Source organism: Clavelina lepadiformis, chromosome 1, assembly GCF_947623445.1.
Source record: "Clavelina lepadiformis chromosome 1, kaClaLepa1.1, whole genome shotgun sequence".
Classification (NCBI taxonomy): domain Eukaryota; kingdom Metazoa; phylum Chordata; class Ascidiacea; order Aplousobranchia; family Clavelinidae; genus Clavelina; species Clavelina lepadiformis.
The window spans coordinates 26,043,558-26,065,476 of NC_135240.1; the positions used below are offsets into that span (position 1 = coordinate 26,043,558).

At 39.1% G+C, this 21,919-nt stretch overlaps 2 protein-coding genes and 5 non-coding genes across 9 annotated transcripts; 6 read left to right on the plus strand and 1 right to left on the minus strand.

The window, feature by feature from the left end:
* The first annotated feature begins 4,339 nt into the window (after nt 1–4,339).
* Trnas-uga (transfer RNA serine (anticodon UGA)) lies at nt 4,340–4,421 on the plus strand. The gene has a single exon. It is a non-coding gene; the product is annotated as a tRNA-Ser (tRNA).
* A 3,633-nt stretch (nt 4,422–8,054) lies between these two features.
* Trnas-uga (transfer RNA serine (anticodon UGA)) lies at nt 8,055–8,136 on the plus strand. The gene has a single exon. It is a non-coding gene; the product is annotated as a tRNA-Ser (tRNA).
* Nucleotides 8,137–13,181: 5,045 nt separating this feature from the next.
* On the plus strand, nt 13,182–13,263 carry Trnas-uga (transfer RNA serine (anticodon UGA)). The gene has a single exon. It is a non-coding gene; the product is annotated as a tRNA-Ser (tRNA).
* Nucleotides 13,264–13,497: 234 nt separating this feature from the next.
* Trnas-uga (transfer RNA serine (anticodon UGA)) lies at nt 13,498–13,579 on the plus strand. The gene has a single exon. It is a non-coding gene; the product is annotated as a tRNA-Ser (tRNA).
* A 76-nt stretch (nt 13,580–13,655) lies between these two features.
* On the plus strand, nt 13,656–13,737 carry Trnas-uga (transfer RNA serine (anticodon UGA)). The gene has a single exon. It is a non-coding gene; the product is annotated as a tRNA-Ser (tRNA).
* Nucleotides 13,738–15,323: 1,586 nt separating this feature from the next.
* On the plus strand, nt 15,324–19,440 carry LOC143471233 (asparaginyl-tRNA synthetase-like). Of its 3 annotated transcripts, XM_076969654.1 has the most exons (9): nt 15,324–15,491; nt 15,569–15,794; nt 16,051–16,160; nt 16,317–16,434; nt 16,590–16,730; nt 17,400–17,840; nt 18,174–18,331; nt 18,441–18,642; nt 19,026–19,440. In XM_076969654.1, exons 3-9 carry the CDS (start codon nt 16,138–16,140, stop codon nt 19,293–19,295), a joined length of 1,353 nt encoding a protein of 450 aa, XP_076825769.1. In that variant the 5' UTR covers nt 15,324–15,491; nt 15,569–15,794; nt 16,051–16,137; the 3' UTR covers nt 19,296–19,440. The 3 variants fall into 3 exon arrangements, with proteins under 3 accessions (XP_076825769.1, XP_076825760.1, XP_076825765.1); XM_076969645.1 differs by lacking the exon at nt 15,569–15,794; XM_076969650.1 differs by lacking the exon at nt 15,569–15,794 and having other exon boundaries at nt 16,317–16,386.
* A 156-nt stretch (nt 19,441–19,596) lies between these two features.
* Nucleotides 19,597–21,913, minus strand: LOC143457406 (BTB/POZ domain-containing protein KCTD12-like). The gene is made up of 4 exons (XM_076955239.1): nt 21,352–21,913; nt 21,136–21,203; nt 20,794–20,971; nt 19,597–20,018 (listed from the first exon to the last, which is right to left on the minus strand). The coding sequence occupies exons 1-4, from the start codon at nt 21,700–21,702 to the stop codon at nt 19,782–19,784; spliced, it is 834 nt and encodes a 277-aa protein (XP_076811354.1). The 5' UTR covers nt 21,703–21,913; the 3' UTR covers nt 19,597–19,781.
* Between the last annotated feature and the right edge of the window lie 6 nt (nt 21,914–21,919).

The following is a 21,919-nucleotide window of genomic DNA, read 5'->3' on the forward strand; positions in this document are numbered from 1 at the left end:
CCCTGCCCGCTGCAAACTACTAAAAGTTTGAAGGACTATCAAAAGATATTGTATTATTTATTTTTTACCATTAACTGTGCGGAGCAAAAGTTAAGATACTAACCGTTGTAGTTATAGCACAATAAACCACATGCTCACAAACAATTAACGAGCAGGAAAAATTGGTAAAGCCCAAGCCCATCTATTTATTTGTTTAGTTTACAAAACCGACATCGAAATGGTGGCCCCGAAATCATCGATCCCAGGGAAGAGGTAAGATCTCTAGACAGGAAAGTTGACCGAGAGATGTCTTCATCTGAACTGGTTGAACAAGCAAAACTGATGGGATTCGACGAAAGAATGATAAAAACTGCTTTCAAAAGGTGAAACTTTGTAACTGATATGTGTTTCTGTCAAGAAAGTTGTCCTATTTTCTTTTTTAATTTCTATTAGATCAAATTTATTAATAAATTTGAAAACCAATCTGTCTACAGGAAATACAAAGCCACAGGCAATGGATTTTCAAGGTTTGAAATTCTCGTTGAGTCTATTCTTGCGATGGAGGAAGAATCTGCTTCCAATGGATCTGAAGAAGAAGGATCAGCATCCGCAACAAATAAAGCAACTCCTTCAACATCATCCAGCAACCTATCTACAACGTCCGGACTTCAAGAGCTTCGTCGTTTACAGGAGGAAAGAATGTGTAAAGTTTGTGGCAATGAACAAGCGAGTGTTGTGCTTATTCCATGCGGACATATTGCTTGTTGTGTTGGTTGCGCTGAAAACGCATCGACTTGTCCCATTTGTCGTTTGCGAGTTCGAAAAAGAGTCCGATCTTTTATTGTTTAAAGCAAAAGGTTGTGAAATTTAAGTACCACTTTCGTAAGTTATTCTCTTGCTTTATTAATTACATTTCAATGTGAGCGATTTTAGAAGTTCTTTTTTTTATTTCTGAATTTATTATTATATAAGACTATATATGATGAACTTATTAACATACGTTTTGCAATACATTTTCTGTGCTTGTTTGAAATTGTGATTCGCTTTCCTGCTTTTGGGATTATATTTTACAGTAATTAGCAATAATCTATTGAGGGATCAGACGGATTCTTTTGAAATTTAAGTCAACGCCGCGCTCGGGTGATTTTAAGTTAAGTGTGAACCAGGGCTTTGGAGCAGGCGTAAATGTTAAATTGCTCCAGCTCCAGCTCCGGAGCTCTCTTTTATCGTAAATTAGCTCCAGCTCCAACGATCATAACCGCTTGTATATTTTTTCTTCAATTCTAAAGTGGTGCACCTCAAATGCAAGCAAATGGAAAACCTTGGAAGCAATTTTGGCAATTTTTGGTTCTAAATAACAAAGTGGCAGAATATGGGCAGAGGAATTCTCAAAGCGGATGTTTTCTAATCTGTTTCTATTTTTTTCCACTTGTGTTAACTTGTATTATTATTTAATCGGTTGTGTCTTATGCTTTGTCAGCATTTCCCAATTTTTCTCTCCAATTCTACTAGATCTTCTTCCGATATTTCATTCCTACATATCACACCGTTCATATAGTGGTTACGCTACCATATACATTTTAACAGAAAATTACCGTTCGTCGCTGGCTCTCGATCTAATTCTCTATTTTGAGAACATCTCGTCGCTTGCTCATGGGGTGGATCACTGTCACTGAAATGTACAACTGAATAGAATTTGTATTGTATAGAATAGGATTGCTTCGTTTTGTACTTACATTTTTAATTTACACCGTTTTATTCCGGGGAATACAGACTCGGCTCAATGGTGATCGTTCGTCGAATGATTCGTATAAGTACAGTACACTGATGAATTGGTTACGTTTTGGTAGGCTCAAATTTAGCTTGAGGGGTCACTTCCCAATAAAACGACAATTTTTAGCCGGCAACACAGTGATTGTGACCGTGTCGCACTCAATGCGTCATATTAAAAAAAGTAAAAACTTTCCGGTCCAATGCGCATGTGACGTCGATGTGGAGTAGTTCGTCGTTGCTTTGACGACAGCTGGTTCCAGGTCTAGGCTAAGTTGTAAATTTTGTGTGGGTTTGAATTTTTGGTTTTTTGGAGTATTTGTCATAAAATTTTAAGCTAAAAACTTGTTGTAAAGTTTAGGCAATTGTTATCGAAAACTGAGTACACGGATTTTGTCCAAATTAAGACTGTAGACAGACATAACCTAGGTCTCGTTGCAAGCCAAAATTCAGGGTAGGTTTATGATGTAGTTTTGCGTTGGTAGCTTCTTGATTTAATGTACTTTGCATTGAAAAGCCTATCTCTTTGAATTGGGACATGACCCCTTAAGCAAAAATTTATTATGAATGTAGACTTCAGTTTTTAAGCTTTCTCAACTTGCTAGTTTGTCTTTGGGCTAGGCTATTAACTAGAAGTTAATGGCAAATTTTCCAGAAATAGTTTTGGCTGGCTTTTCTGTATTTAACAGCGTTTAATTCTTTGTTTATTTATTTTATTTGCAAAACTGGTAGGACAGTTATTGTTTGCGTGCTATAATGAAGTGTACGTAATTTTCTGACAGAATGGATGCGTTTTAAAGTTAATACAAATGTAAAGCAATAATATTTTATTAAAATCTACACAGACAAACGATGGAAAAGCTAATAAAAAATTTAACAAAAGACATGGTTCGGCTGGGTCCTAACGATTCTTGTGTTTGCTGGATTGGCGCAATAACGGGTAACGGATACGGTAGCATCAACTTTGACGGCCAGCGGCTAGGTGCTCATAGGCTGGCATATATGTTGTTGGTACAAAAATCAATTTTACCGCTTGCAAGCGAGTTGCAAGTAAGTCATGCGTGTCATTGCCGGGTTTGCGTAAATCCAGTTCACTTAAGTTTAGAACCAGCCGACGTGAACAATGCAAGAAAACGATGCAACCACCATCAATATTGTTTTGGTCATGGTGCTTTTAAGAACTGCCTTTTCTGGCCTTGAGCATTAGGTAGTACAATAGTTCTTTGGGTTATTTTTTTAAGTTTCTACAACTGTTCCGTCTAATTCATGCTGTTTAAACCGCATTCCTTTGCAGAATTTCCGTCTTCGACGAGCCACTGGAGTATTTCTTTTCAGTTCAAGTTGCATATCAGACGCTTGCAACGCCGCCATCCGTTTTGTTGCTGGGGACCCTTTTTGTAGAGGAATGCCCGAAACATCGCAAGCCATGGCAACTCCGCTACTAAAACCATTGTTTCGGCATAAAACTGCAAGATGCAATCGACCAGGTATTGTGTTTTCAAAATGTCTGCCTTTCGGCAACGTTTTCGAAAATGTAGCGTTTACACTTTCGCACTTGTTTTTGTTTCTACCTAAACGGATTTTACCCAAAACGCTTAGCGCTTAGGTTAACAGTAAGTCGAACTAAAGGAAATAACAGAAGTTTACTTTAGTACTTAAAATTTAGTTGAAACTAGCTTATAGTTAACTAGGAAGCTCTAGTTTAACAAGGAACTGAACAAAATGGCAGCAAACGTTAACATCTTACCCATTACATAGTGGCAAATTTCTGCAATCGTTCAGTCGTGTTAAATACGTGAACGTGTTTAGTGCTACATGTAAAAATAGCCAAGACAGAATAGGAAACAATGTTTATCAAAAACGCTTGATTTTAACGGTTGACTGACATTCCTATTAGTGATAATAACTTACCGTTAGGTTGAGTGATTCAACAAAATGGTTCGCTCATGTTAACCGCCACAAAAGCTTGTGACGCGCGAACGGTTCAATTCACCGTGGAGACGTAGGCGTAGCTAGGTCACGAAATCAGCTTGATTCTCATCTAGACTACGCTAGCTAGATTTTCATCTAGACTACGCTGGCTTGATTTTCATCTAGACTACGCTAGCTTGATTTTCATCTAGTGGCCGAGTGGTTAAGGCGACAGACTTGAAATCTGTTGGGCTCTGCCCGCGTAGGTTCGAATCCTGCCGACAACGCGGAATTGAAATTATGTTTTCATAAGAGCTTCGAGAAAAGTGCGATTTTATTTATTTGCATTGAACATTAAGCACAATTGTCGTGGCCGAGTGGTTAAGGCGACAGACTTGAAATCTGTTGGGATCTGCCCGCGTAGGTTCGAATCCTGGCGACAACGCAGAATTGAAATTATGTTTTCATAAGAGATTCGAGAAAAGTGCGATTTTATTTATTTGCATTGAACATTAAGCACAGTTGTCGTGGCCGAGTGGTTAAGGCGACAGACTTGAAATCTGTTGGGATCTGCCCGCGTAGGTTCGAATCATGCCGACAACGCAGAAATGAAATTATGTTTTCATAAGAGATTCGAGAAAAGTGCTATTTTATTTATTTGCATTGAACATTAAGCACAGTTGTCGTGGCCGAGTGGTTAAGGCGACAGACTTGAAATCTGTTGGGCTCTGCCCGCGTAGGTTCGAATCCTGCCGACAACGGTGATATTAAATTTGCAAATTCACAAGTATATTGAGAAAAGTGCCACTTCAAAGAGTACTAGAGTACTAGAGTACTAGAGTACTAGAGTACTAGAGTACTAGAGTACTAGAGTACTAGAGTACTAGAGTACTAGAGTACTAGAGTACTAGAGTACTAGAGTACTAGAGTACTAGAGTACTAGAGTACTAGAGTACTAGAGTACTAGAGTACTAGAGTACTAGAGTACTAGAGTACTAGAGTACTAGAGTACTAGAGTACTAGAGTACTAGAGTACTAGAGTACTAGAGTACTAGAGTACTAGAGTACTAGAGTACTAGAGTACTAGAGTACTAGAGTACTAGAGTACTAGAGTACTAGAGTACTAGAGTACTAGAGTACTAGAGTACTAGAGTACTAGAGTACTAGAGTACTAGAGTACTAGAGTACTAGAGTACTAGAGTACTAGAGTACTAGAGTACTAGAGTACTAGAGTACTAGAGTACTAGAGTACTAGAGTACTAGAGTACTAGAGTACTAGAGTACTAGAGTACTAGAGTACTAGAGTACTAGAGTACTAGAGTACTAGAGTACTAGAGTACTAGAGTACTAGAGTACTAGAGTACTAGAGTACTAGAGTACTAGAGTACTAGAGTACTAGAGTACTAGAGTACTAGAGTACTAGAGTACTAGAGTACTAGAGTACTAGAGTACTAGAGTACTAGAGTACTAGAGTACTAGAGTACTAGAGTACTAGAGTACTAGAGTACTAGAGTACTAGAGTACTAGAGTACTAGAGTACTAGAGTACTAGAGTACTAGAGTACTAGAGTACTAGAGTACTAGAGTACTAGAGTACTAGAGTACTAGAGTACTAGAGTACTAGAGTACTAGAGTACTAGAGTACTAGAGTACTAGAGTACTAGAGTACTAGAGTACTAGAGTACTAGAGTACTAGAGTACTAGAGTACTAGAGTACTAGAGTACTAGAGTACTAGAGTACTAGAGTACTAGAGTACTAGAGTACTAGAGTACTAGAGTACTAGAGTACTAGAGTACTAGAGTACTAGAGTACTAGAGTACTAGAGTACTAGAGTACTAGAGTACTAGAGTACTAGAGTACTAGAGTACTAGAGTACTAGAGTACTAGAGTACTAGAGTACTAGAGTACTAGAGTACTAGAGTACTAGAGTACTAGAGTAGATTGTGACCGTGTCGCACTCAATGCGTCATATTAAAAAAAGTAAAAACTTTCCGGTCCAATGCGCATGTGACGTCGATGTGGAGATGTGGAGTAGTTCGTCGTTGCTTTGACGACAGCTGGTTCCAGGTCTAGGCTAAGTTGTAAATTTTGTGTGGGTTTGAATTTTTGGTTTTTTGGAGTATTTGTCATAAAATTTTAAGCTAAAAACTTGTTGTAAAGTTTAGGCAATTGTTATCGAAAACTGAGTACACGGATTTTGTCCAAATTAAGACTGTAGACAGACATAACCTAGGTCTCGTTGCAAGCCAAAATTCAGGGTAGGTTTATGATGTAGTTTTGCGTTGGTAGCTTCTTGATTTAATGTACTTTGCATTGAAAAGCCTATCTCTTTGAATTGGGACATGACCCCTTAAGCAAAAATTTATTATGAATGTAGACTTCAGTTTTTAAGCTTTCTCAACTTGCTAGTTTGTCTTTGGGCTAGGCTATTAACTAGAAGTTAATGGCAAATTTTCCAGAAATAGTTTTGGCTGGCTTTTCTGTATTTAACAGCGTTTAATTCTTTGTTTATTTATTTTATTTGCAAAACTGGTAGGACAGTTATTGTTTGCGTGCTATAATGAAGTGTACGTAATTTTCTGACAGAATGGATGCGTTTTAAAGTTAATACAAATGTAAAGCAATAATATTTTATTAAAATCTACACAGACAAACGATGGAAAAGCTAATAAAAAATTTAACAAAAGACATGGTTCGGCTGGGTCCTAACGATTCTTGTGTTTGCTGGATTGGCGCAATAACGGGTAACGGATACGGTAGCATCAACTTTGACGGCCAGCGGCTAGGTGCTCATAGGCTGGCATATATGTTGTTGGTACAAAAATCAATTTTACCGCTTGCAAGCGAGTTGCAAGTAAGTCATGCGTGTCATTGCCGGGTTTGCGTAAATCCAGTTCACTTAAGTTTAGAACCAGCCGACGTGAACAATGCAAGAAAACGATGCAACCACCATCAATATTGTTTTGGTCATGGTGCTTTTAAGAACTGCCTTTTCTGGCCTTGAGCATTAGGTAGTACAATAGTTCTTTGGGTTATTTTTTTAAGTTTCTACAACTGTTCCGTCTAATTCATGCTGTTTAAACCGCATTCCTTTGCAGAATTTCCGTCTTCGACGAGCCACTGGAGTATTTCTTTTCAGTTCAAGTTGCATATCAGACGCTTGCAACGCCGCCATCCGTTTTGTTGCTGGGGACCCTTTTTGTAGAGGAATGCCCGAAACATCGCAAGCCATGGCAACTCCGCTACTAAAACCATTGTTTCGGCATAAAACTGCAAGATGCAATCGACCAGGTATTGTGTTTTCAAAATGTCTGCCTTTCGGCAACGTTTTCGAAAATGTAGCGTTTACACTTTCGCACTTGTTTTTGTTTCTACCTAAACGGATTTTACCCAAAACGCTTAGCGCTTAGGTTAACAGTAAGTCGAACTAAAGGAAATAACAGAAGTTTACTTTAGTACTTAAAATTTAGTTGAAACTAGCTTATAGTTAACTAGGAAGCTCTAGTTTAACAAGGAACTGAACAAAATGGCAGCAAACGTTAACATCTTACCCATTACATAGTGGCAAATTTCTGCAATCGTTCAGTCGTGTTAAATACGTGAACGTGTTTAGTGCTACATGTAAAAATAGCCAAGACAGAATAGGAAACAATGTTTATCAAAAACGCTTGATTTTAACGGTTGACTGACATTCCTATTAGTGATAATAACTTACCGTTAGGTTGAGTGATTCAACAAAATGGTTCGCTCATGTTAACCGCCACAAAAGCTTGTGACGCGCGAACGGTTCAATTCACCGTGGAGACGTAGGCGTAGCTAGGTCACGAAATCAGCTTGATTCTCATCTAGACTACGCTAGCTAGATTTTCATCTAGACTACGCTGGCTTGATTTTCATCTAGACTACGCTAGCTTGATTTTCATCTAGTGGCCGAGTGGTTAAGGCGACAGACTTGAAATCTGTTGGGCTCTGCCCGCGTAGGTTCGAATCCTGCCGACAACGCGGAATTGAAATTATGTTTTCATAAGAGCTTCGAGAAAAGTGCGATTTTATTTATTTGCATTGAACATTAAGCACAATTGTCGTGGCCGAGTGGTTAAGGCGACAGACTTGAAATCTGTTGGGATCTGCCCGCGTAGGTTCGAATCCTGGCGACAACGCAGAATTGAAATTATGTTTTCATAAGAGATTCGAGAAAAGTGCGATTTTATTTATTTGCATTGAACATTAAGCACAGTTGTCGTGGCCGAGTGGTTAAGGCGACAGACTTGAAATCTGTTGGGATCTGCCCGCGTAGGTTCGAATCATGCCGACAACGCAGAAATGAAATTATGTTTTCATAAGAGATTCGAGAAAAGTGCTATTTTATTTATTTGCATTGAACATTAAGCACAGTTGTCGTGGCCGAGTGGTTAAGGCGACAGACTTGAAATCTGTTGGGCTCTGCCCGCGTAGGTTCGAATCCTGCCGACAACGGTGATATTAAATTTGCAAATTCACAAGTATATTGAGAAAAGTGCCACTTCAAAGAGTACTAGAGTACTAGAGTACTAGAGTACTAGAGTACTAGAGTACTAGAGTACTAGAGTACTAGAGTACTAGAGTACTAGAGTACTAGAGTACTAGAGTACTAGAGTACTAGAGTACTAGAGTACTAGAGTACTAGAGTACTAGAGTACTAGAGTACTAGAGTACTAGAGTACTAGAGTACTAGAGTACTAGAGTACTAGAGTACTAGAGTACTAGAGTACTAGAGTACTAGAGTACTAGAGTACTAGAGTACTAGAGTACTAGAGTACTAGAGTACTAGAGTACTAGAGTACTAGAGTACTAGAGTACTAGAGTACTAGAGTACTAGAGTACTAGAGTACTAGAGTACTAGAGTACTAGAGTACTAGAGTACTAGAGTACTAGAGTACTAGAGTACTAGAGTACTAGAGTACTAGAGTACTAGAGTACTAGAGTACTAGAGTACTAGAGTACTAGAGTACTAGAGTACTAGAGTACTAGAGTACTAGAGTACTAGAGTACTAGAGTACTAGAGTACTAGAGTACTAGAGTACTAGAGTACTAGAGTACTAGAGTACTAGAGTACTAGAGTACTAGAGTACTAGAGTACTAGAGTACTAGAGTACTAGAGTACTAGAGTACTAGAGTACTAGAGTACTAGAGTACTAGAGTACTAGAGTACTAGAGTACTAGAGTACTAGAGTACTAGAGTACTAGAGTACTAGAGTACTAGAGTACTAGAGTACTAGAGTACTAGAGTACTAGAGTACTAGAGTACTAGAGTACTAGAGTACTAGAGTACTAGAGTACTAGAGTACTAGAGTACTAGAGTACTAGAGTACTAGAGTACTAGAGTACTAGAGTACTAGAGTACTAGAGTACTAGAGTACTAGAGTACTAGAGTACTAGAGTACTAGAGTACTAGAGTACTAGAGTACTAGAGTACTAGAGTACTAGAGTACTAGAGTACTAGAGTACTAGAGTACTAGAGTACTAGAGTACTAGAGTACTAGAGTACTAGAGTACTAGAGTACTAGAGTACTAGAGTACTAGAGTACTAGAGTACTAGAGTACTAGAGTACTAGAGTACTAGAGTACTAGAGTACTAGAGTACTAGAGTACTAGAGTACTAGAGTACTAGAGTACTAGAGTACTAGAGTACTAGAGTACTAGAGTACTAGAGTACTAGAGTACTAGAGTACTAGAGTACTAGAGTACTAGAGTACTAGAGTACTAGAGTACTAGAGTACTAGAGTACTAGAGTACTAGAGTACTAGAGTACTAGAGTACTAGAGTACTAGAGTACTAGAGTACTAGAGTACTAGAGTACTAGAGTACTAGAGTACTAGAGTACTAGAGTACTAGAGTACTAGAGTACTAGAGTACTAGAGTACTAGAGTACTAGAGTACTAGAGTACTAGAGTACTAGAGTACTAGAGTACTAGAGTACTAGAGTACTAGAGTACTAGAGTACTAGAGTACTAGAGTACTAGAGTACTAGAGTACTAGAGTACTAGAGTACTAGAGTACTAGAGTACTAGAGTACTAGAGTACTAGAGTACTAGAGTACTAGAGTACTAGAGTACTAGAGTACTAGAGTACTAGAGTACTAGAGTACTAGAGTACTAGAGTACTAGAGTACTAGAGTACTAGAGTACTAGAGTACTAGAGTACTAGAGTACTAGAGTACTAGAGTACTAGAGTACTAGAGTACTAGAGTACTAGAGTACTAGAGTACTAGAGTACTAGAGTACTAGAGTACTAGAGTACTAGAGTACTAGAGTACTAGAGTACTAGAGTACTAGAGTACTAGAGTACTAGAGTACTAGAGTACTAGAGTACTAGAGTACTAGAGTACTAGAGTACTAGAGTACTAGAGTACTAGAGTACTAGAGTACTAGAGTACTAGAGTACTAGAGTACTAGAGTACTAGAGTACTAGAGTACTAGAGTACTAGAGTACTAGAGTACTAGAGTACTAGAGTACTAGAGTACTAGAGTACTAGAGTACTAGAGTACTAGAGTACTAGAGTACTAGAGTACTAGAGTACTAGAGTACTAGAGTACTAGAGTACTAGAGTACTAGAGTACTAGAGTACTAGAGTACTAGAGTACTAGAGTACTAGAGTACTAGAGTACTAGAGTACTAGAGTACTAGAGTACTAGAGTACTAGAGTACTAGAGTACTAGAGTACTAGAGTACTAGAGTACTAGAGTACTAGAGTACTAGAGTACTAGAGTACTAGAGTACTAGAGTACTAGAGTACTAGAGTACTAGAGTACTAGAGTACTAGAGTACTAGAGTACTAGAGTACTAGAGTACTAGAGTACTAGAGTACTAGAGTACTAGAGTACTAGAGTACTAGAGTACTAGAGTACTAGAGTACTAGAGTACTAGAGTACTAGAGTACTAGAGTACTAGAGTACTAGAGTACTAGAGTACTAGAGTACTAGAGTACTAGAGTACTAGAGTACTAGAGTACTAGAGTACTAGAGTACTAGAGTACTAGAGTACTAGAGTACTAGAGTACTAGAGTACTAGAGTACTAGAGTACTAGAGTACTAGAGTACTAGAGTACTAGAGTACTAGAGTACTAGAGTACTAGAGTACTAGAGTACTAGAGTACTAGAGTACTAGAGTACTAGAGTACTAGAGTACTAGAGTACTAGAGTACTAGAGTACTAGAGTACTAGAGTACTAGAGTACTAGAGTACTAGAGTACTAGAGTACTAGAGTACTAGAGTACTAGAGTACTAGAGTACTAGAGTACTAGAGTACTAGAGTACTAGAGTACTAGAGTACTAGAGTACTAGAGTACTAGAGTACTAGAGTACTAGAGTACTAGAGTACTAGAGTACTAGAGTACTAGAGTACTAGAGTAGATTGTGACCGTGTCGCACTCAATGCGTCATATTAAAAAAAGTAAAAACTTTCCGGTCCAATGCGCATGTGACGTCGATGTGGAGTAGTTCGTCGTTGCTTTGACGACAGCTGGTTCCAGGTCTAGGCTAAGTTGTAAATTTTGTGTGGGTTTGAATTTTTGGTTTTTTGGAGTATTTGTCATAAAATTTTAAGCTAAAAACTTGTTGTAAAGTTTAGGCAATTGTTATCGAAAACTGAGTACACGGATTTTGTCCAAATTAAGACTGTAGACAGACATAACCTAGGTCTCGTTGCAAGCCAAAATTCAGGGTAGGTTTATGATGTAGTTTTGCGTTGGTAGCTTCTTGATTTAATGTACTTTGCATTGAAAAGCCTATCTCTTTGAATTGGGACATGACCCCTTAAGCAAAAATTTATTATGAATGTAGACTTCAGTTTTTAAGCTTTCTCAACTTGCTAGTTTGTCTTTGGGCTAGGCTATTAACTAGAAGTTAATGGCAAATTTTCCAGAAATAGTTTTGGCTGGCTTTTCTGTATTTAACAGCGTTTAATTCTTTGTTTATTTATTTTATTTGCAAAACTGGTAGGACAGTTATTGTTTGCGTGCTATAATGAAGTGTACGTAATTTTCTGACAGAATGGATGCGTTTTAAAGTTAATACAAATGTAAAGCAATAATATTTTATTAAAATCTACACAGACAAACGATGGAAAAGCTAATAAAAAATTTAACAAAAGACATGGTTCGGCTGGGTCCTAACGATTCTTGTGTTTGCTGGATTGGCGCAATAACGGGTAACGGATACGGTAGCATCAACTTTGACGGCCAGCGGCTAGGTGCTCATAGGCTGGCATATATGTTGTTGGTACAAAAATCAATTTTACCGCTTGCAAGCGAGTTGCAAGTAAGTCATGCGTGTCATTGCCGGGTTTGCGTAAATCCAGTTCACTTAAGTTTAGAACCAGCCGACGTGAACAATGCAAGAAAACGATGCAACCACCATCAATATTGTTTTGGTCATGGTGCTTTTAAGAACTGCCTTTTCTGGCCTTGAGCATTAGGTAGTACAATAGTTCTTTGGGTTATTTTTTTAAGTTTCTACAACTGTTCCGTCTAATTCATGCTGTTTAAACCGCATTCCTTTGCAGAATTTCCGTCTTCGACGAGCCACTGGAGTATTTCTTTTCAGTTCAAGTTGCATATCAGACGCTTGCAACGCCGCCATCCGTTTTGTTGCTGGGGACCCTTTTTGTAGAGGAATGCCCGAAACATCGCAAGCCATGGCAACTCCGCTACTAAAACCATTGTTTCGGCATAAAACTGCAAGATGCAATCGACCAGGTATTGTGTTTTCAAAATGTCTGCCTTTCGGCAACGTTTTCGAAAATGTAGCGTTTACACTTTCGCACTTGTTTTTGTTTCTACCTAAACGGATTTTACCCAAAACGCTTAGCGCTTAGGTTAACAGTAAGTCGAACTAAAGGAAATAACAGAAGTTTACTTTAGTACTTAAAATTTAGTTGAAACTAGCTTATAGTTAACTAGGAAGCTCTAGTTTAACAAGGAACTGAACAAAATGGCAGCAAACGTTAACATCTTACCCATTACATAGTGGCAAATTTCTGCAATCGTTCAGTCGTGTTAAATACGTGAACGTGTTTAGTGCTACATGTAAAAATAGCCAAGACAGAATAGGAAACAATGTTTATCAAAAACGCTTGATTTTAACGGTTGACTGACATTCCTATTAGTGATAATAACTTACCGTTAGGTTGAGTGATTCAACAAAATGGTTCGCTCATGTTAACCGCCACAAAAGCTTGTGACGCGCGAACGGTTCAATTCACCGTGGAGACGTAGGCGTAGCTAGGTCACGAAATCAGCTTGATTCTCATCTAGACTACGCTAGCTAGATTTTCATCTAGACTACGCTGGCTTGATTTTCATCTAGACTACGCTAGCTTGATTTTCATCTAGTGGCCGAGTGGTTAAGGCGACAGACTTGAAATCTGTTGGGCTCTGCCCGCGTAGGTTCGAATCCTGCCGACAACGCGGAATTGAAATTATGTTTTCATAAGAGCTTCGAGAAAAGTGCGATTTTATTTATTTGCATTGAACATTAAGCACAATTGTCGTGGCCGAGTGGTTAAGGCGACAGACTTGAAATCTGTTGGGATCTGCCCGCGTAGGTTCGAATCCTGCCGACAACGCAGAATTGAAATTATGTTTTCATAAGAGATTCGAGAAAAGTGCGATTTTATTTATTTGCATTGAACATTAAGCACAGTTGTCGTGGCCGAGTGGTTAAGGCAACAGACTTGAAATCTGTTGGGATCTGCCCGCGTAGGTTCGAATCATGCCGACAACGCAGAAATGAAATTATGTTTTCATAAGAGATTCGAGAAAAGTGCTATTTTATTTATTTGCATTGAACATTAAGCACAGTTGTCGTGGCCGAGTGGTTAAGGCGACAGACTTGAAATCTGTTGGGCTCTGCCCGCGTAGGTTCGAATCCTGCCGACAACGCAGAAATGAAATTATGTTTTCATAAGAGATTCGAGAAAAGTGCTATTTTATTTATTTGCATTGAACATTAAGCACAGTTGTCGTGGCCGAGTGGTTAAGGCGACAGACTTGAAATCTGTTGGGCTCTGCCCGCGTAGGTTCGAATCCTGCCGACAACGGTGATATTAAATTTGCAAATTCACAAGTATATTGAGAAAAGTGCCACTTCAATGATTTCCTTTATACATAGATCATTAAGCATAGTTTTCATGGCCTAGCGGTAATGTTAATGTTAATGGGTAATGTTAATGGGTAATGTTGTAATTCTAGAGTACTAGAGTACTAGGGTACCAGGGTACCAGGGTACCAGGGTACCAGGGTACCAGGGTACCAGGGTACCAGGGTACCAGGGTACCAGGGTACCAGGGTACCAGGGTACCAGGGTACCAGGGTACCAGGGTACCAGGGTACCAGGGTACCAGGGTACCAGGGTACCAGGGTACCAGGGTACCAGGGTACCAGGGTACCAGGGTACCAGGGTACCAGGGTACCAGGGTACCAGGGTACCAGGGTACCAGGGTACCAGGGTACCAGGGTACCAGGGTACCAGGGTACCAGGGTACCAGGGTACCAGGGTACCAGGGTACCAGGGTACCAGGGTACCAGGGTACCAGGGTACCAGGGTACCAGGGTACCAGGGTACCAGGGTACCAGGGTACCAGGGTACCAGGGTACCAGGGTACCAGGGTACCAGGGTACCAGGGTACCAGGGTACCAGGGTACCAGGGTACCAGGGTACCAGGGTACCAGGGTACCAGGGTACCAGGGTACCAGGGTACCAGGGTACCAGGGTACCAGGGTACCAGGGTACCAGGGTACCAGGGTACCAGGGTACCAGAGTAGATTGTGACCGTGTCGCACTTATTGCGTCATATTAAAAAAAGTAAAAACTTTCCGGTCCAATGCGCATGGACGTCGATGTGGAGTAGTTCGTCGTTGCTTTGACGACAGCTGGTTCCAGGTCTAGGCTAAGTTGTAAATTTTGTGTGGGTTTCAATTTTTGGTGCCAGGCCAACATAACTCAAATAAAACCATTTTAGGAAACATGTTACACAAATAAAAACACTTATGATACTTTCAAAACAACTTCAAAAATTAGAATCAAAGAAAAGGCTTCCAAAGTAACACGTAGTTTTTTGTCCAATGGTTACACAAGAACTTATCAAAATATGTTTGATCATAACGCTATAATGTTTGCATTTGCTTCTTAGTAATCTTTGCTGCCATGTTTTCGGAATACGTAAATATGGAATACTATATCGCCCTACCATTATAAATGCGGTGTCAGTGTAAGTTACAAGTTTACTGCAGCAACGGCTATGTCAGTATGTATACAGCGTCAAAATACCAAACAATAGCAGAAAACATAAGCGTGAGGTATAGCCAACTTGATATTAGAACTTAAGGCCGTGCTTGTCATTACTTGACTTGACTTGACTTGACATTACTAGTCAACACTTTCACCATCTTCAGGCACGTTTTCAGCTTACCTGGTTCTTTTACCTTTTTTTTGCGTTATAACGTGCTATTATCAATTAGAAATTTTTCTCCCTATCGTGCCAGAAACAAAATAAAATGTTAAGAATAAACAAAACTTTAAAAATAATTCGAAATTTTAGCTGTTAATTTCTGTAAAAGGGTATTCCCCTAAAATATTACCGATAACTTAAAAGTGAAAGCTTTTTTGTGGTTGGTTTGTTTGGAAATTAGTACAAAAGTTACAAAGGTGCAGATTCAAGGAATTAAACAATTGATATTGGCTGAAATGATCACGAAATGCCTGAGAAGATATTATTCCCAAAACATGATAAAACGATACAAAGTGAAGGACATTTTTAAAGAGAAGCCTAGTAAAACGTCTGCTGTCGTACAGGTACAGGTGGAAAACAAAAATAGTTTTTCATCTCCTTTGTATACAAATAAAAGTACTGGTTACATTATTACAAGCAGAAAATAAGTGGAACAAAATCAGACTGCTGACTGGCCGGAGTGGAAAATGAGGCACTTGAACGCACGAGATTTGTCAGCGTGTACGCCGAGATTTTTATCTTCACGCCGATTCATAATAATTAAACAAAGAATTGAAACTTCAATGCACGCCATCACCACAAAATTTGCGTTTTTGCACGCACGATTTCTTGTCGAAAACTACCCTACGTTTCATTCGAGCTGACCGGTAATAATGATTTGTGATAATGACAAACTAAAAACTTCGCTGTTTTCTGACCTAACACAAACTTTTTGATAGACGGCTATACCAAATGTTACAGTGCATTTTACACTGCGTGAGAATTAGAATTGTGTGCTGGAAACAAAGTTTGTGTGGAAAATTTTTCACGTACACTATAAACTTAACAGTCCACAAACAAAATAGTAATTTTTAATTAACCAGAATCTACAGTTATGTATTGGGTATCATCATTTTTCTGCAGGGCTGGATACGTTCAGTTCGCAAACACAAAAACAGATGTTTTGTGGACATAAATGATGGTTCGTCATTGGATTGTTTACAAGTTGTCATGAGGCCAGAAATATTTAAAAAGTAATATAATATTATGTAAAATTTTGTTTGTTATTTGGTCCATAGTTTTACTTGTTTTCGTTTGACTAGTTCTGATTTTTCATATGAATGATTAGAAGCGCTTATGAGCCATGAAAATTAATCTAAGTAAAATTATCATCAGTCTTTTCTTTTCAGTGGCATGAGCTACGGTGCTTCGATCAAGGCAGTCGGAGAGATTGTGGAAACAAATTTGAACAAAGCAAAGGTTGAGATGCATTGCGTTGAAGCTAAGTTGATAGGAACATGTGATGACGTGTGTATTTTGACTATTTTTGTTTTAACAAGCCACAGTCAGCTGAGTTAAACTTCATTCAATTTTTACCATCTTACATTTGAGCACAAAGTCATTTTTAACATGAAACCAGCTCACAATAACTGTATTTTCAGTTTTTCGTGTTATTTCCCCAGACATTTCCCTTCCTAAAACATGCTGGACATGATGTACAGTACACCAGAACATTTCCACATCTTCGAATGAGAGAAGACGAAATGGCCGGTGTCCTTCGTGTGAGAAACTCACTTGAAATGCAGTTCCACAGATACTTTCAGGTTGTCAGAAGAGATAAAATGCAACTTGGACAAAATATTATAAAGTCATACCTCGTTAATCCGGACCACTTTGTTTCGTCGTAAAATGTCGGTTTAGTGGGGTATCCGTATTATCGGAAAGCGAAAAATCAATCAATCTTGCAAATGTAGCACCATGTTCAGAAAGCAGTAAGCACCTTACTCCAATTCAAAGTATGCGTATGCGTAACACTTTAAAGAGTGAAACTGCAACATTATTATGCGTAGATAATCGGTTATTGTGTTTGTCAACAAACTACTGTATCTAGGACAATCGTGAATCGTTTTTCTCCTCACTCTTAATAATCCGGTTTATCGGATTTTATTGCTATTTGTTTAGCACATTTGTTCCAAAACTTTTGTGTCGGAGTCGGACAGCGGGGTTTCCGGATTAAAGGGGTAAAATGCATAGGAAGAAATCCGTTCCCGGCAGTATTATGTCGGATAACTGGGACCGGTTGTTCTGGGTTTCGGATTAACGAGGTCTCACTATATTGATTTATGATCTAGAATATATTTTCAAGTATTTTGTAGTATCAATTTAAGATTATTCTATTACTCAACCAAGTAATGATTTGTATTTAGTAACTTACTGCTGTCATATTTCATAGTGAATCAAAGCAACAGTATTTAATAACAAATTATTTTTAGGATAATGGGTTTCTCCATGTTCACACCCCGGTTTTAACATCAAGCGATTGTGAAGGGGCTGGAGAAATGTTTTCTGTAACGTCAAACAAAACAATTGAAACATTTGATGAGGACAGTCACAATGAAAGTGATGTTGATCGAACCAATCAAAATAGCAAATCAGACACTGTAAATGATGTCACTCAAGACTTAAATGAGTATTCAGACAAACCTATAGCACAAAGCAAAGCTTTGCAAACTCAACCTAAATCAGAAGCAAAATCAGAGTTTTTCGGTAATCCAATTTATTTAACTGTATCTGGTCAATTTCACCTTGAAGCTTGTGCTCTAGCATTAGGAGATGTCTACACGCTTAATTCGGCTTTTCGAGCTGAAACTGGCACATCTAAGAAACATTTAAGCGAATTCAAAATGCTTGAAGTTGAATTGGCATTTACTAAGGTAAGCCACATATTGCTTCTGTACTGTTATTGTGTCACTGTAGTGCAGTGGGCCCAGCTCATACGCAAACCTTTGAAAAGAAAATACCCGAAAAGTTTAAGCTTTTGAAACTTCTGTGTTAATATATCAAAGTTAATATCTTAGGTGCTTTCTGTTTTACATCTGACTTTATTTATTATATCACTGAAGTTGACAACGTTCTGTGATCATCAAAGTAAATAGTGTAATATTCATAATACCCTTTTGTGATACGGTGGAAACCGCACTGCTACAAATCAGAATTCATAATCTGATTTCTTTTGTAGCTTTTAAATGATCTTGTTGCCTAATTAGGGTCTTGATGACGTGATTCATTTAATTCAAGAAAGCACGAGGTCGGTTTTGCTTGACACCTACGAAAGTTGCTCGCGAGACATTGAAAACTTCACCATAAATTTACCCCCTGAGCATCAGAAAGCAGTTTTGGATGCAGCATGCAAAACATATGAAAGGTTTATTGCATTACAACGCTATAACACATGGTTTTGTGTCATTACATCAATCCGCTATTAGTGCCAGGTTGGATATCGTTCAGCTGATCTTGCGTTGAATCTCTGACAGGATTACTTACCACGAAGCGATCAATCTGTTGCAACAAAACTCAAAAGTTTTGAAAACTCCAGCGCCGCATTGGGGGGATGACATCAACTCTGAACATGAATCTTTTCTAACAAAGCATTGTGGGCAACTTCCGGTTTTCGTCACTGACTTTCCCGTGGAATCAAAGCCGTTCTATGCGTTTGCAAACCCAGACGAAATGACTGTAAGTTGTGGTAGTGTGCATCCGAGTATAGTTAATCTTTATACTGCAGTTAGTAATTAAGTCGATTTGAAAGCGCGTCCTGATTAGTTTCAGTAAAAGAATAATACTAACATCGAGCAAGGTTAAAAATGTTGGGTCAAGTCTATCACCAGCTGGACTAAGAAGAGCAGCGTAATTACTTATGCACGGAAAAGATATGAGAACTTATTACGTTGTTGGGATTAATTAGGCTATTTTGAAGTTACTCTGAATGATTCGTAACGATTCGTTGATGAAACGTATTCTTTGACATACGCAAACGCGTCGGCCATTCCCTTTAGGGTAGGTTTTCTGACCGATATTAAAAAAGGCAGAATTTAACCAACACCAACATATGTTCACAGGTGGCGGCTGTGGACCTGATTTTCCCGTTTTGCGGCGAGCTGTGTGGAGGCAGCGTTCGTGAGCACAGACTAGAATTATTACGCAACAAAATACACCGCCTGGGCCTGGGCGACAGCTACGATTGGTACTTAGACTTGAGACGGTATGGAAACGCGCCACACGCTGGCTACGGTTTGGGTTTTGACCGACTGATTCGCTTCGTCCTTGGAATCAATAACATTCGAGACGTGGTGCCATTTCCACGGGCAGTACGGTCGTGTCTTTTATAATAAACGAAGTGGATCATGTTTTTTATGCTAGTTTAGTCTATTAAAATTTAATCTTGTTTGCAAGGAAGTTTTCGATTGAAATGGCCTTGAAGGCAACCTACTCTCTTATAAGCTGTTTAGAGCTGAATAAAACAAAAGCAGCCATCGTTTCTCGACTTCTTTTGTGAGGACAACTCATTTGGGGATGTTAATGCATATTTAAAAATTTTTAATATAAAATGAAACGAAGTTAACCCCCATTGATATCGGTAACCGACGTCTGAAAGCACTAGACTGTGCTGTGACACAGAAGAGAACGCTATTAATAGCTGAGCGTGTATTGCAAAACTGGACGCTTTCAAATCAACAACACAAGCATGCGGTGACTAATAATGCAGTCCCGGTATTTACTTATTACACATAAAAACGACAAAGACTTTGAAAAGTACAAATTTTTTGTTTACTCCGTTTATAACTCTATAACCCATTGAAAACAAACTTTTCATTTTAAAGCCTGCAAAATACGTACTCCATATAAGTTGTCCACTGCTTGTATTCCTCTTTTGATAGAGTCGGCATTGTTTTAGCGCCACTTGAGCAAGAGCTTACGAGTTCGAATCCTTTCTTGGCCAAAGTCTCGAAAGCGTATTCCAAGTAGTTGTGCTTGAGATAATAGCGACATGTGTAGCCATCTAGCGGATATCTGGCCGGGTCCCTGCTGTCGTTGAGATCCTCTTGAAAAACCTTAAACGAAATTGAATATAATTGATAAAGACGAAGTGTGAAATGTGACGATTGTACGTGGGCCCAACGCATAGCAATTACACCGTGAAATATCTTAATTGTGCGCCCTCTCGAGGAAACAAAAATCGTTGATTAATTATATTATTATTCAAAGGTGTTTGGCAAGAATTCGAGCAGTTGTGAATGCGCCATATTTATGCGAGCGCGATTACTAAGACAATAGATGTGTCTACGTGACGTCACAGGATACAACCGAAGCCTTAGCATAGCTACAAAGGACGTGACGTGACGGAAATTTGATCCAAGTGAGCCTTTCATTAGTTCTTGCTAAGGTCGGTTATGTACCGATTCAATGTTATGTTATGTTACGTAACGTTGTCGGACTTAAAAGCTGGCAGTTAGCCTTGATTTTAGGCCCCACATGATCGGTGACCACAAAAAAGAGAACAATTAACTCGAAAAAGTTGGGATGTAAGGTCGATATCCTACATCTCGTATTACCACGTCACTATTATCAAAATTGTAGGCACCGACCACTCAATTCAAAGCATCTATAAAGACAAAAATTGAGTGCCTCTACCACCCGTACACAGTTTCACAGTTTCAACCCGTACCCGATTTTTCGGTTTTCATGCGCCAATGACATTCTCATATTTCCACGTTGCATAATGCTAGGCAATGACTCTGGGTTACGTAAAAAAGACCTTTTTTGACGAAGCAGCTATTTTCGATTAATGGCAACACAAGATTGAAAGTCAAATTGTAGGGGAATTACCTCTTTGGCAACGTCGGATCTCCCAGATACAGTGATGCGAGTTATTTTGCGAAATTTGGCCAAGTCATTGGATGGGCCGTCTCTGGTCGCAGTATCAGCACCCCGATAACCGATTGTGATGAAATAAGGACCACCGTTTGAAAGCCGGTCAAGATTAGAATGTTCTGAGACTGATCGACTATTAATAATAACAATTGCTCACTATAAATATTTAAATGATTCAGAGAGTAACTTTGGTATTGGCTGTAGTGTAACGATACTAAACGTTTCCAATTACAAAAAAAACATTTTCAAAGTTGTGCCAAGTCAATCAGTTTTCTGCAAGTAGCCTATAGCTTCCACCTGATTGGTTTCATGAAGCGCAAGGGCGCTTTGTGCTGAGCTTCTTCCAGTACTTTGCATTCGAATAACTGCGCATGCGGAGAAAGAAAACATACGTGACTCAACCACTTATTTGCAGCGCAAGTTACAGTTCGTACAAAATCTTAAATAAGTATCCCGGAGGCTTTCATCTGATTTTATTCACAGAAGTAGCTTGTTGAAACGGCTTTTACTTACCAATTCAACGAGATTGTGTAAACCGTAAAATTCCGCTTCTAATCGCAGCCTGAAACGGTCGGCAGGATGCGGTAGAAGCTTCGTTAACCAAGTTGGTTCGACGATCTCCGGTTGGCGAAGGTAGTCAAGAATGTAACGAAAACTCTGGGCATCTCTATCCAAGAATGGTCGATTGTTTGCATCTTTCAGAATTGGAATCGAGTCGGAATCGTTGCCGGCAGATTGATGTAGAAACGAAACAACAGATCGAGCCAGTTTCGATTCGGGGTGTTTCCCGGTCAAAGTACTGAGAGCGGTGGAATACAGGTGGCCACCTACATTGATTTCCACAACGCTATCAACGTTGTTCATTGTTTTCTGCAAGCCAAAGTCAACTGAATGGTGCTTAGGTGATTCGAATTGCAGCTCGACTATCTACTATCTGATAAGTGATAAGTAAACAAACCGCTCTGACGAAACTTGATCAGTCTGCTGTATATGTACGCCGCTGCTCAACGTGGTAAAAGCGAGAACTAACGCAATGTATACGCAACCAGCTAACCTGTACGTGATTAGAAAAACAGCGACA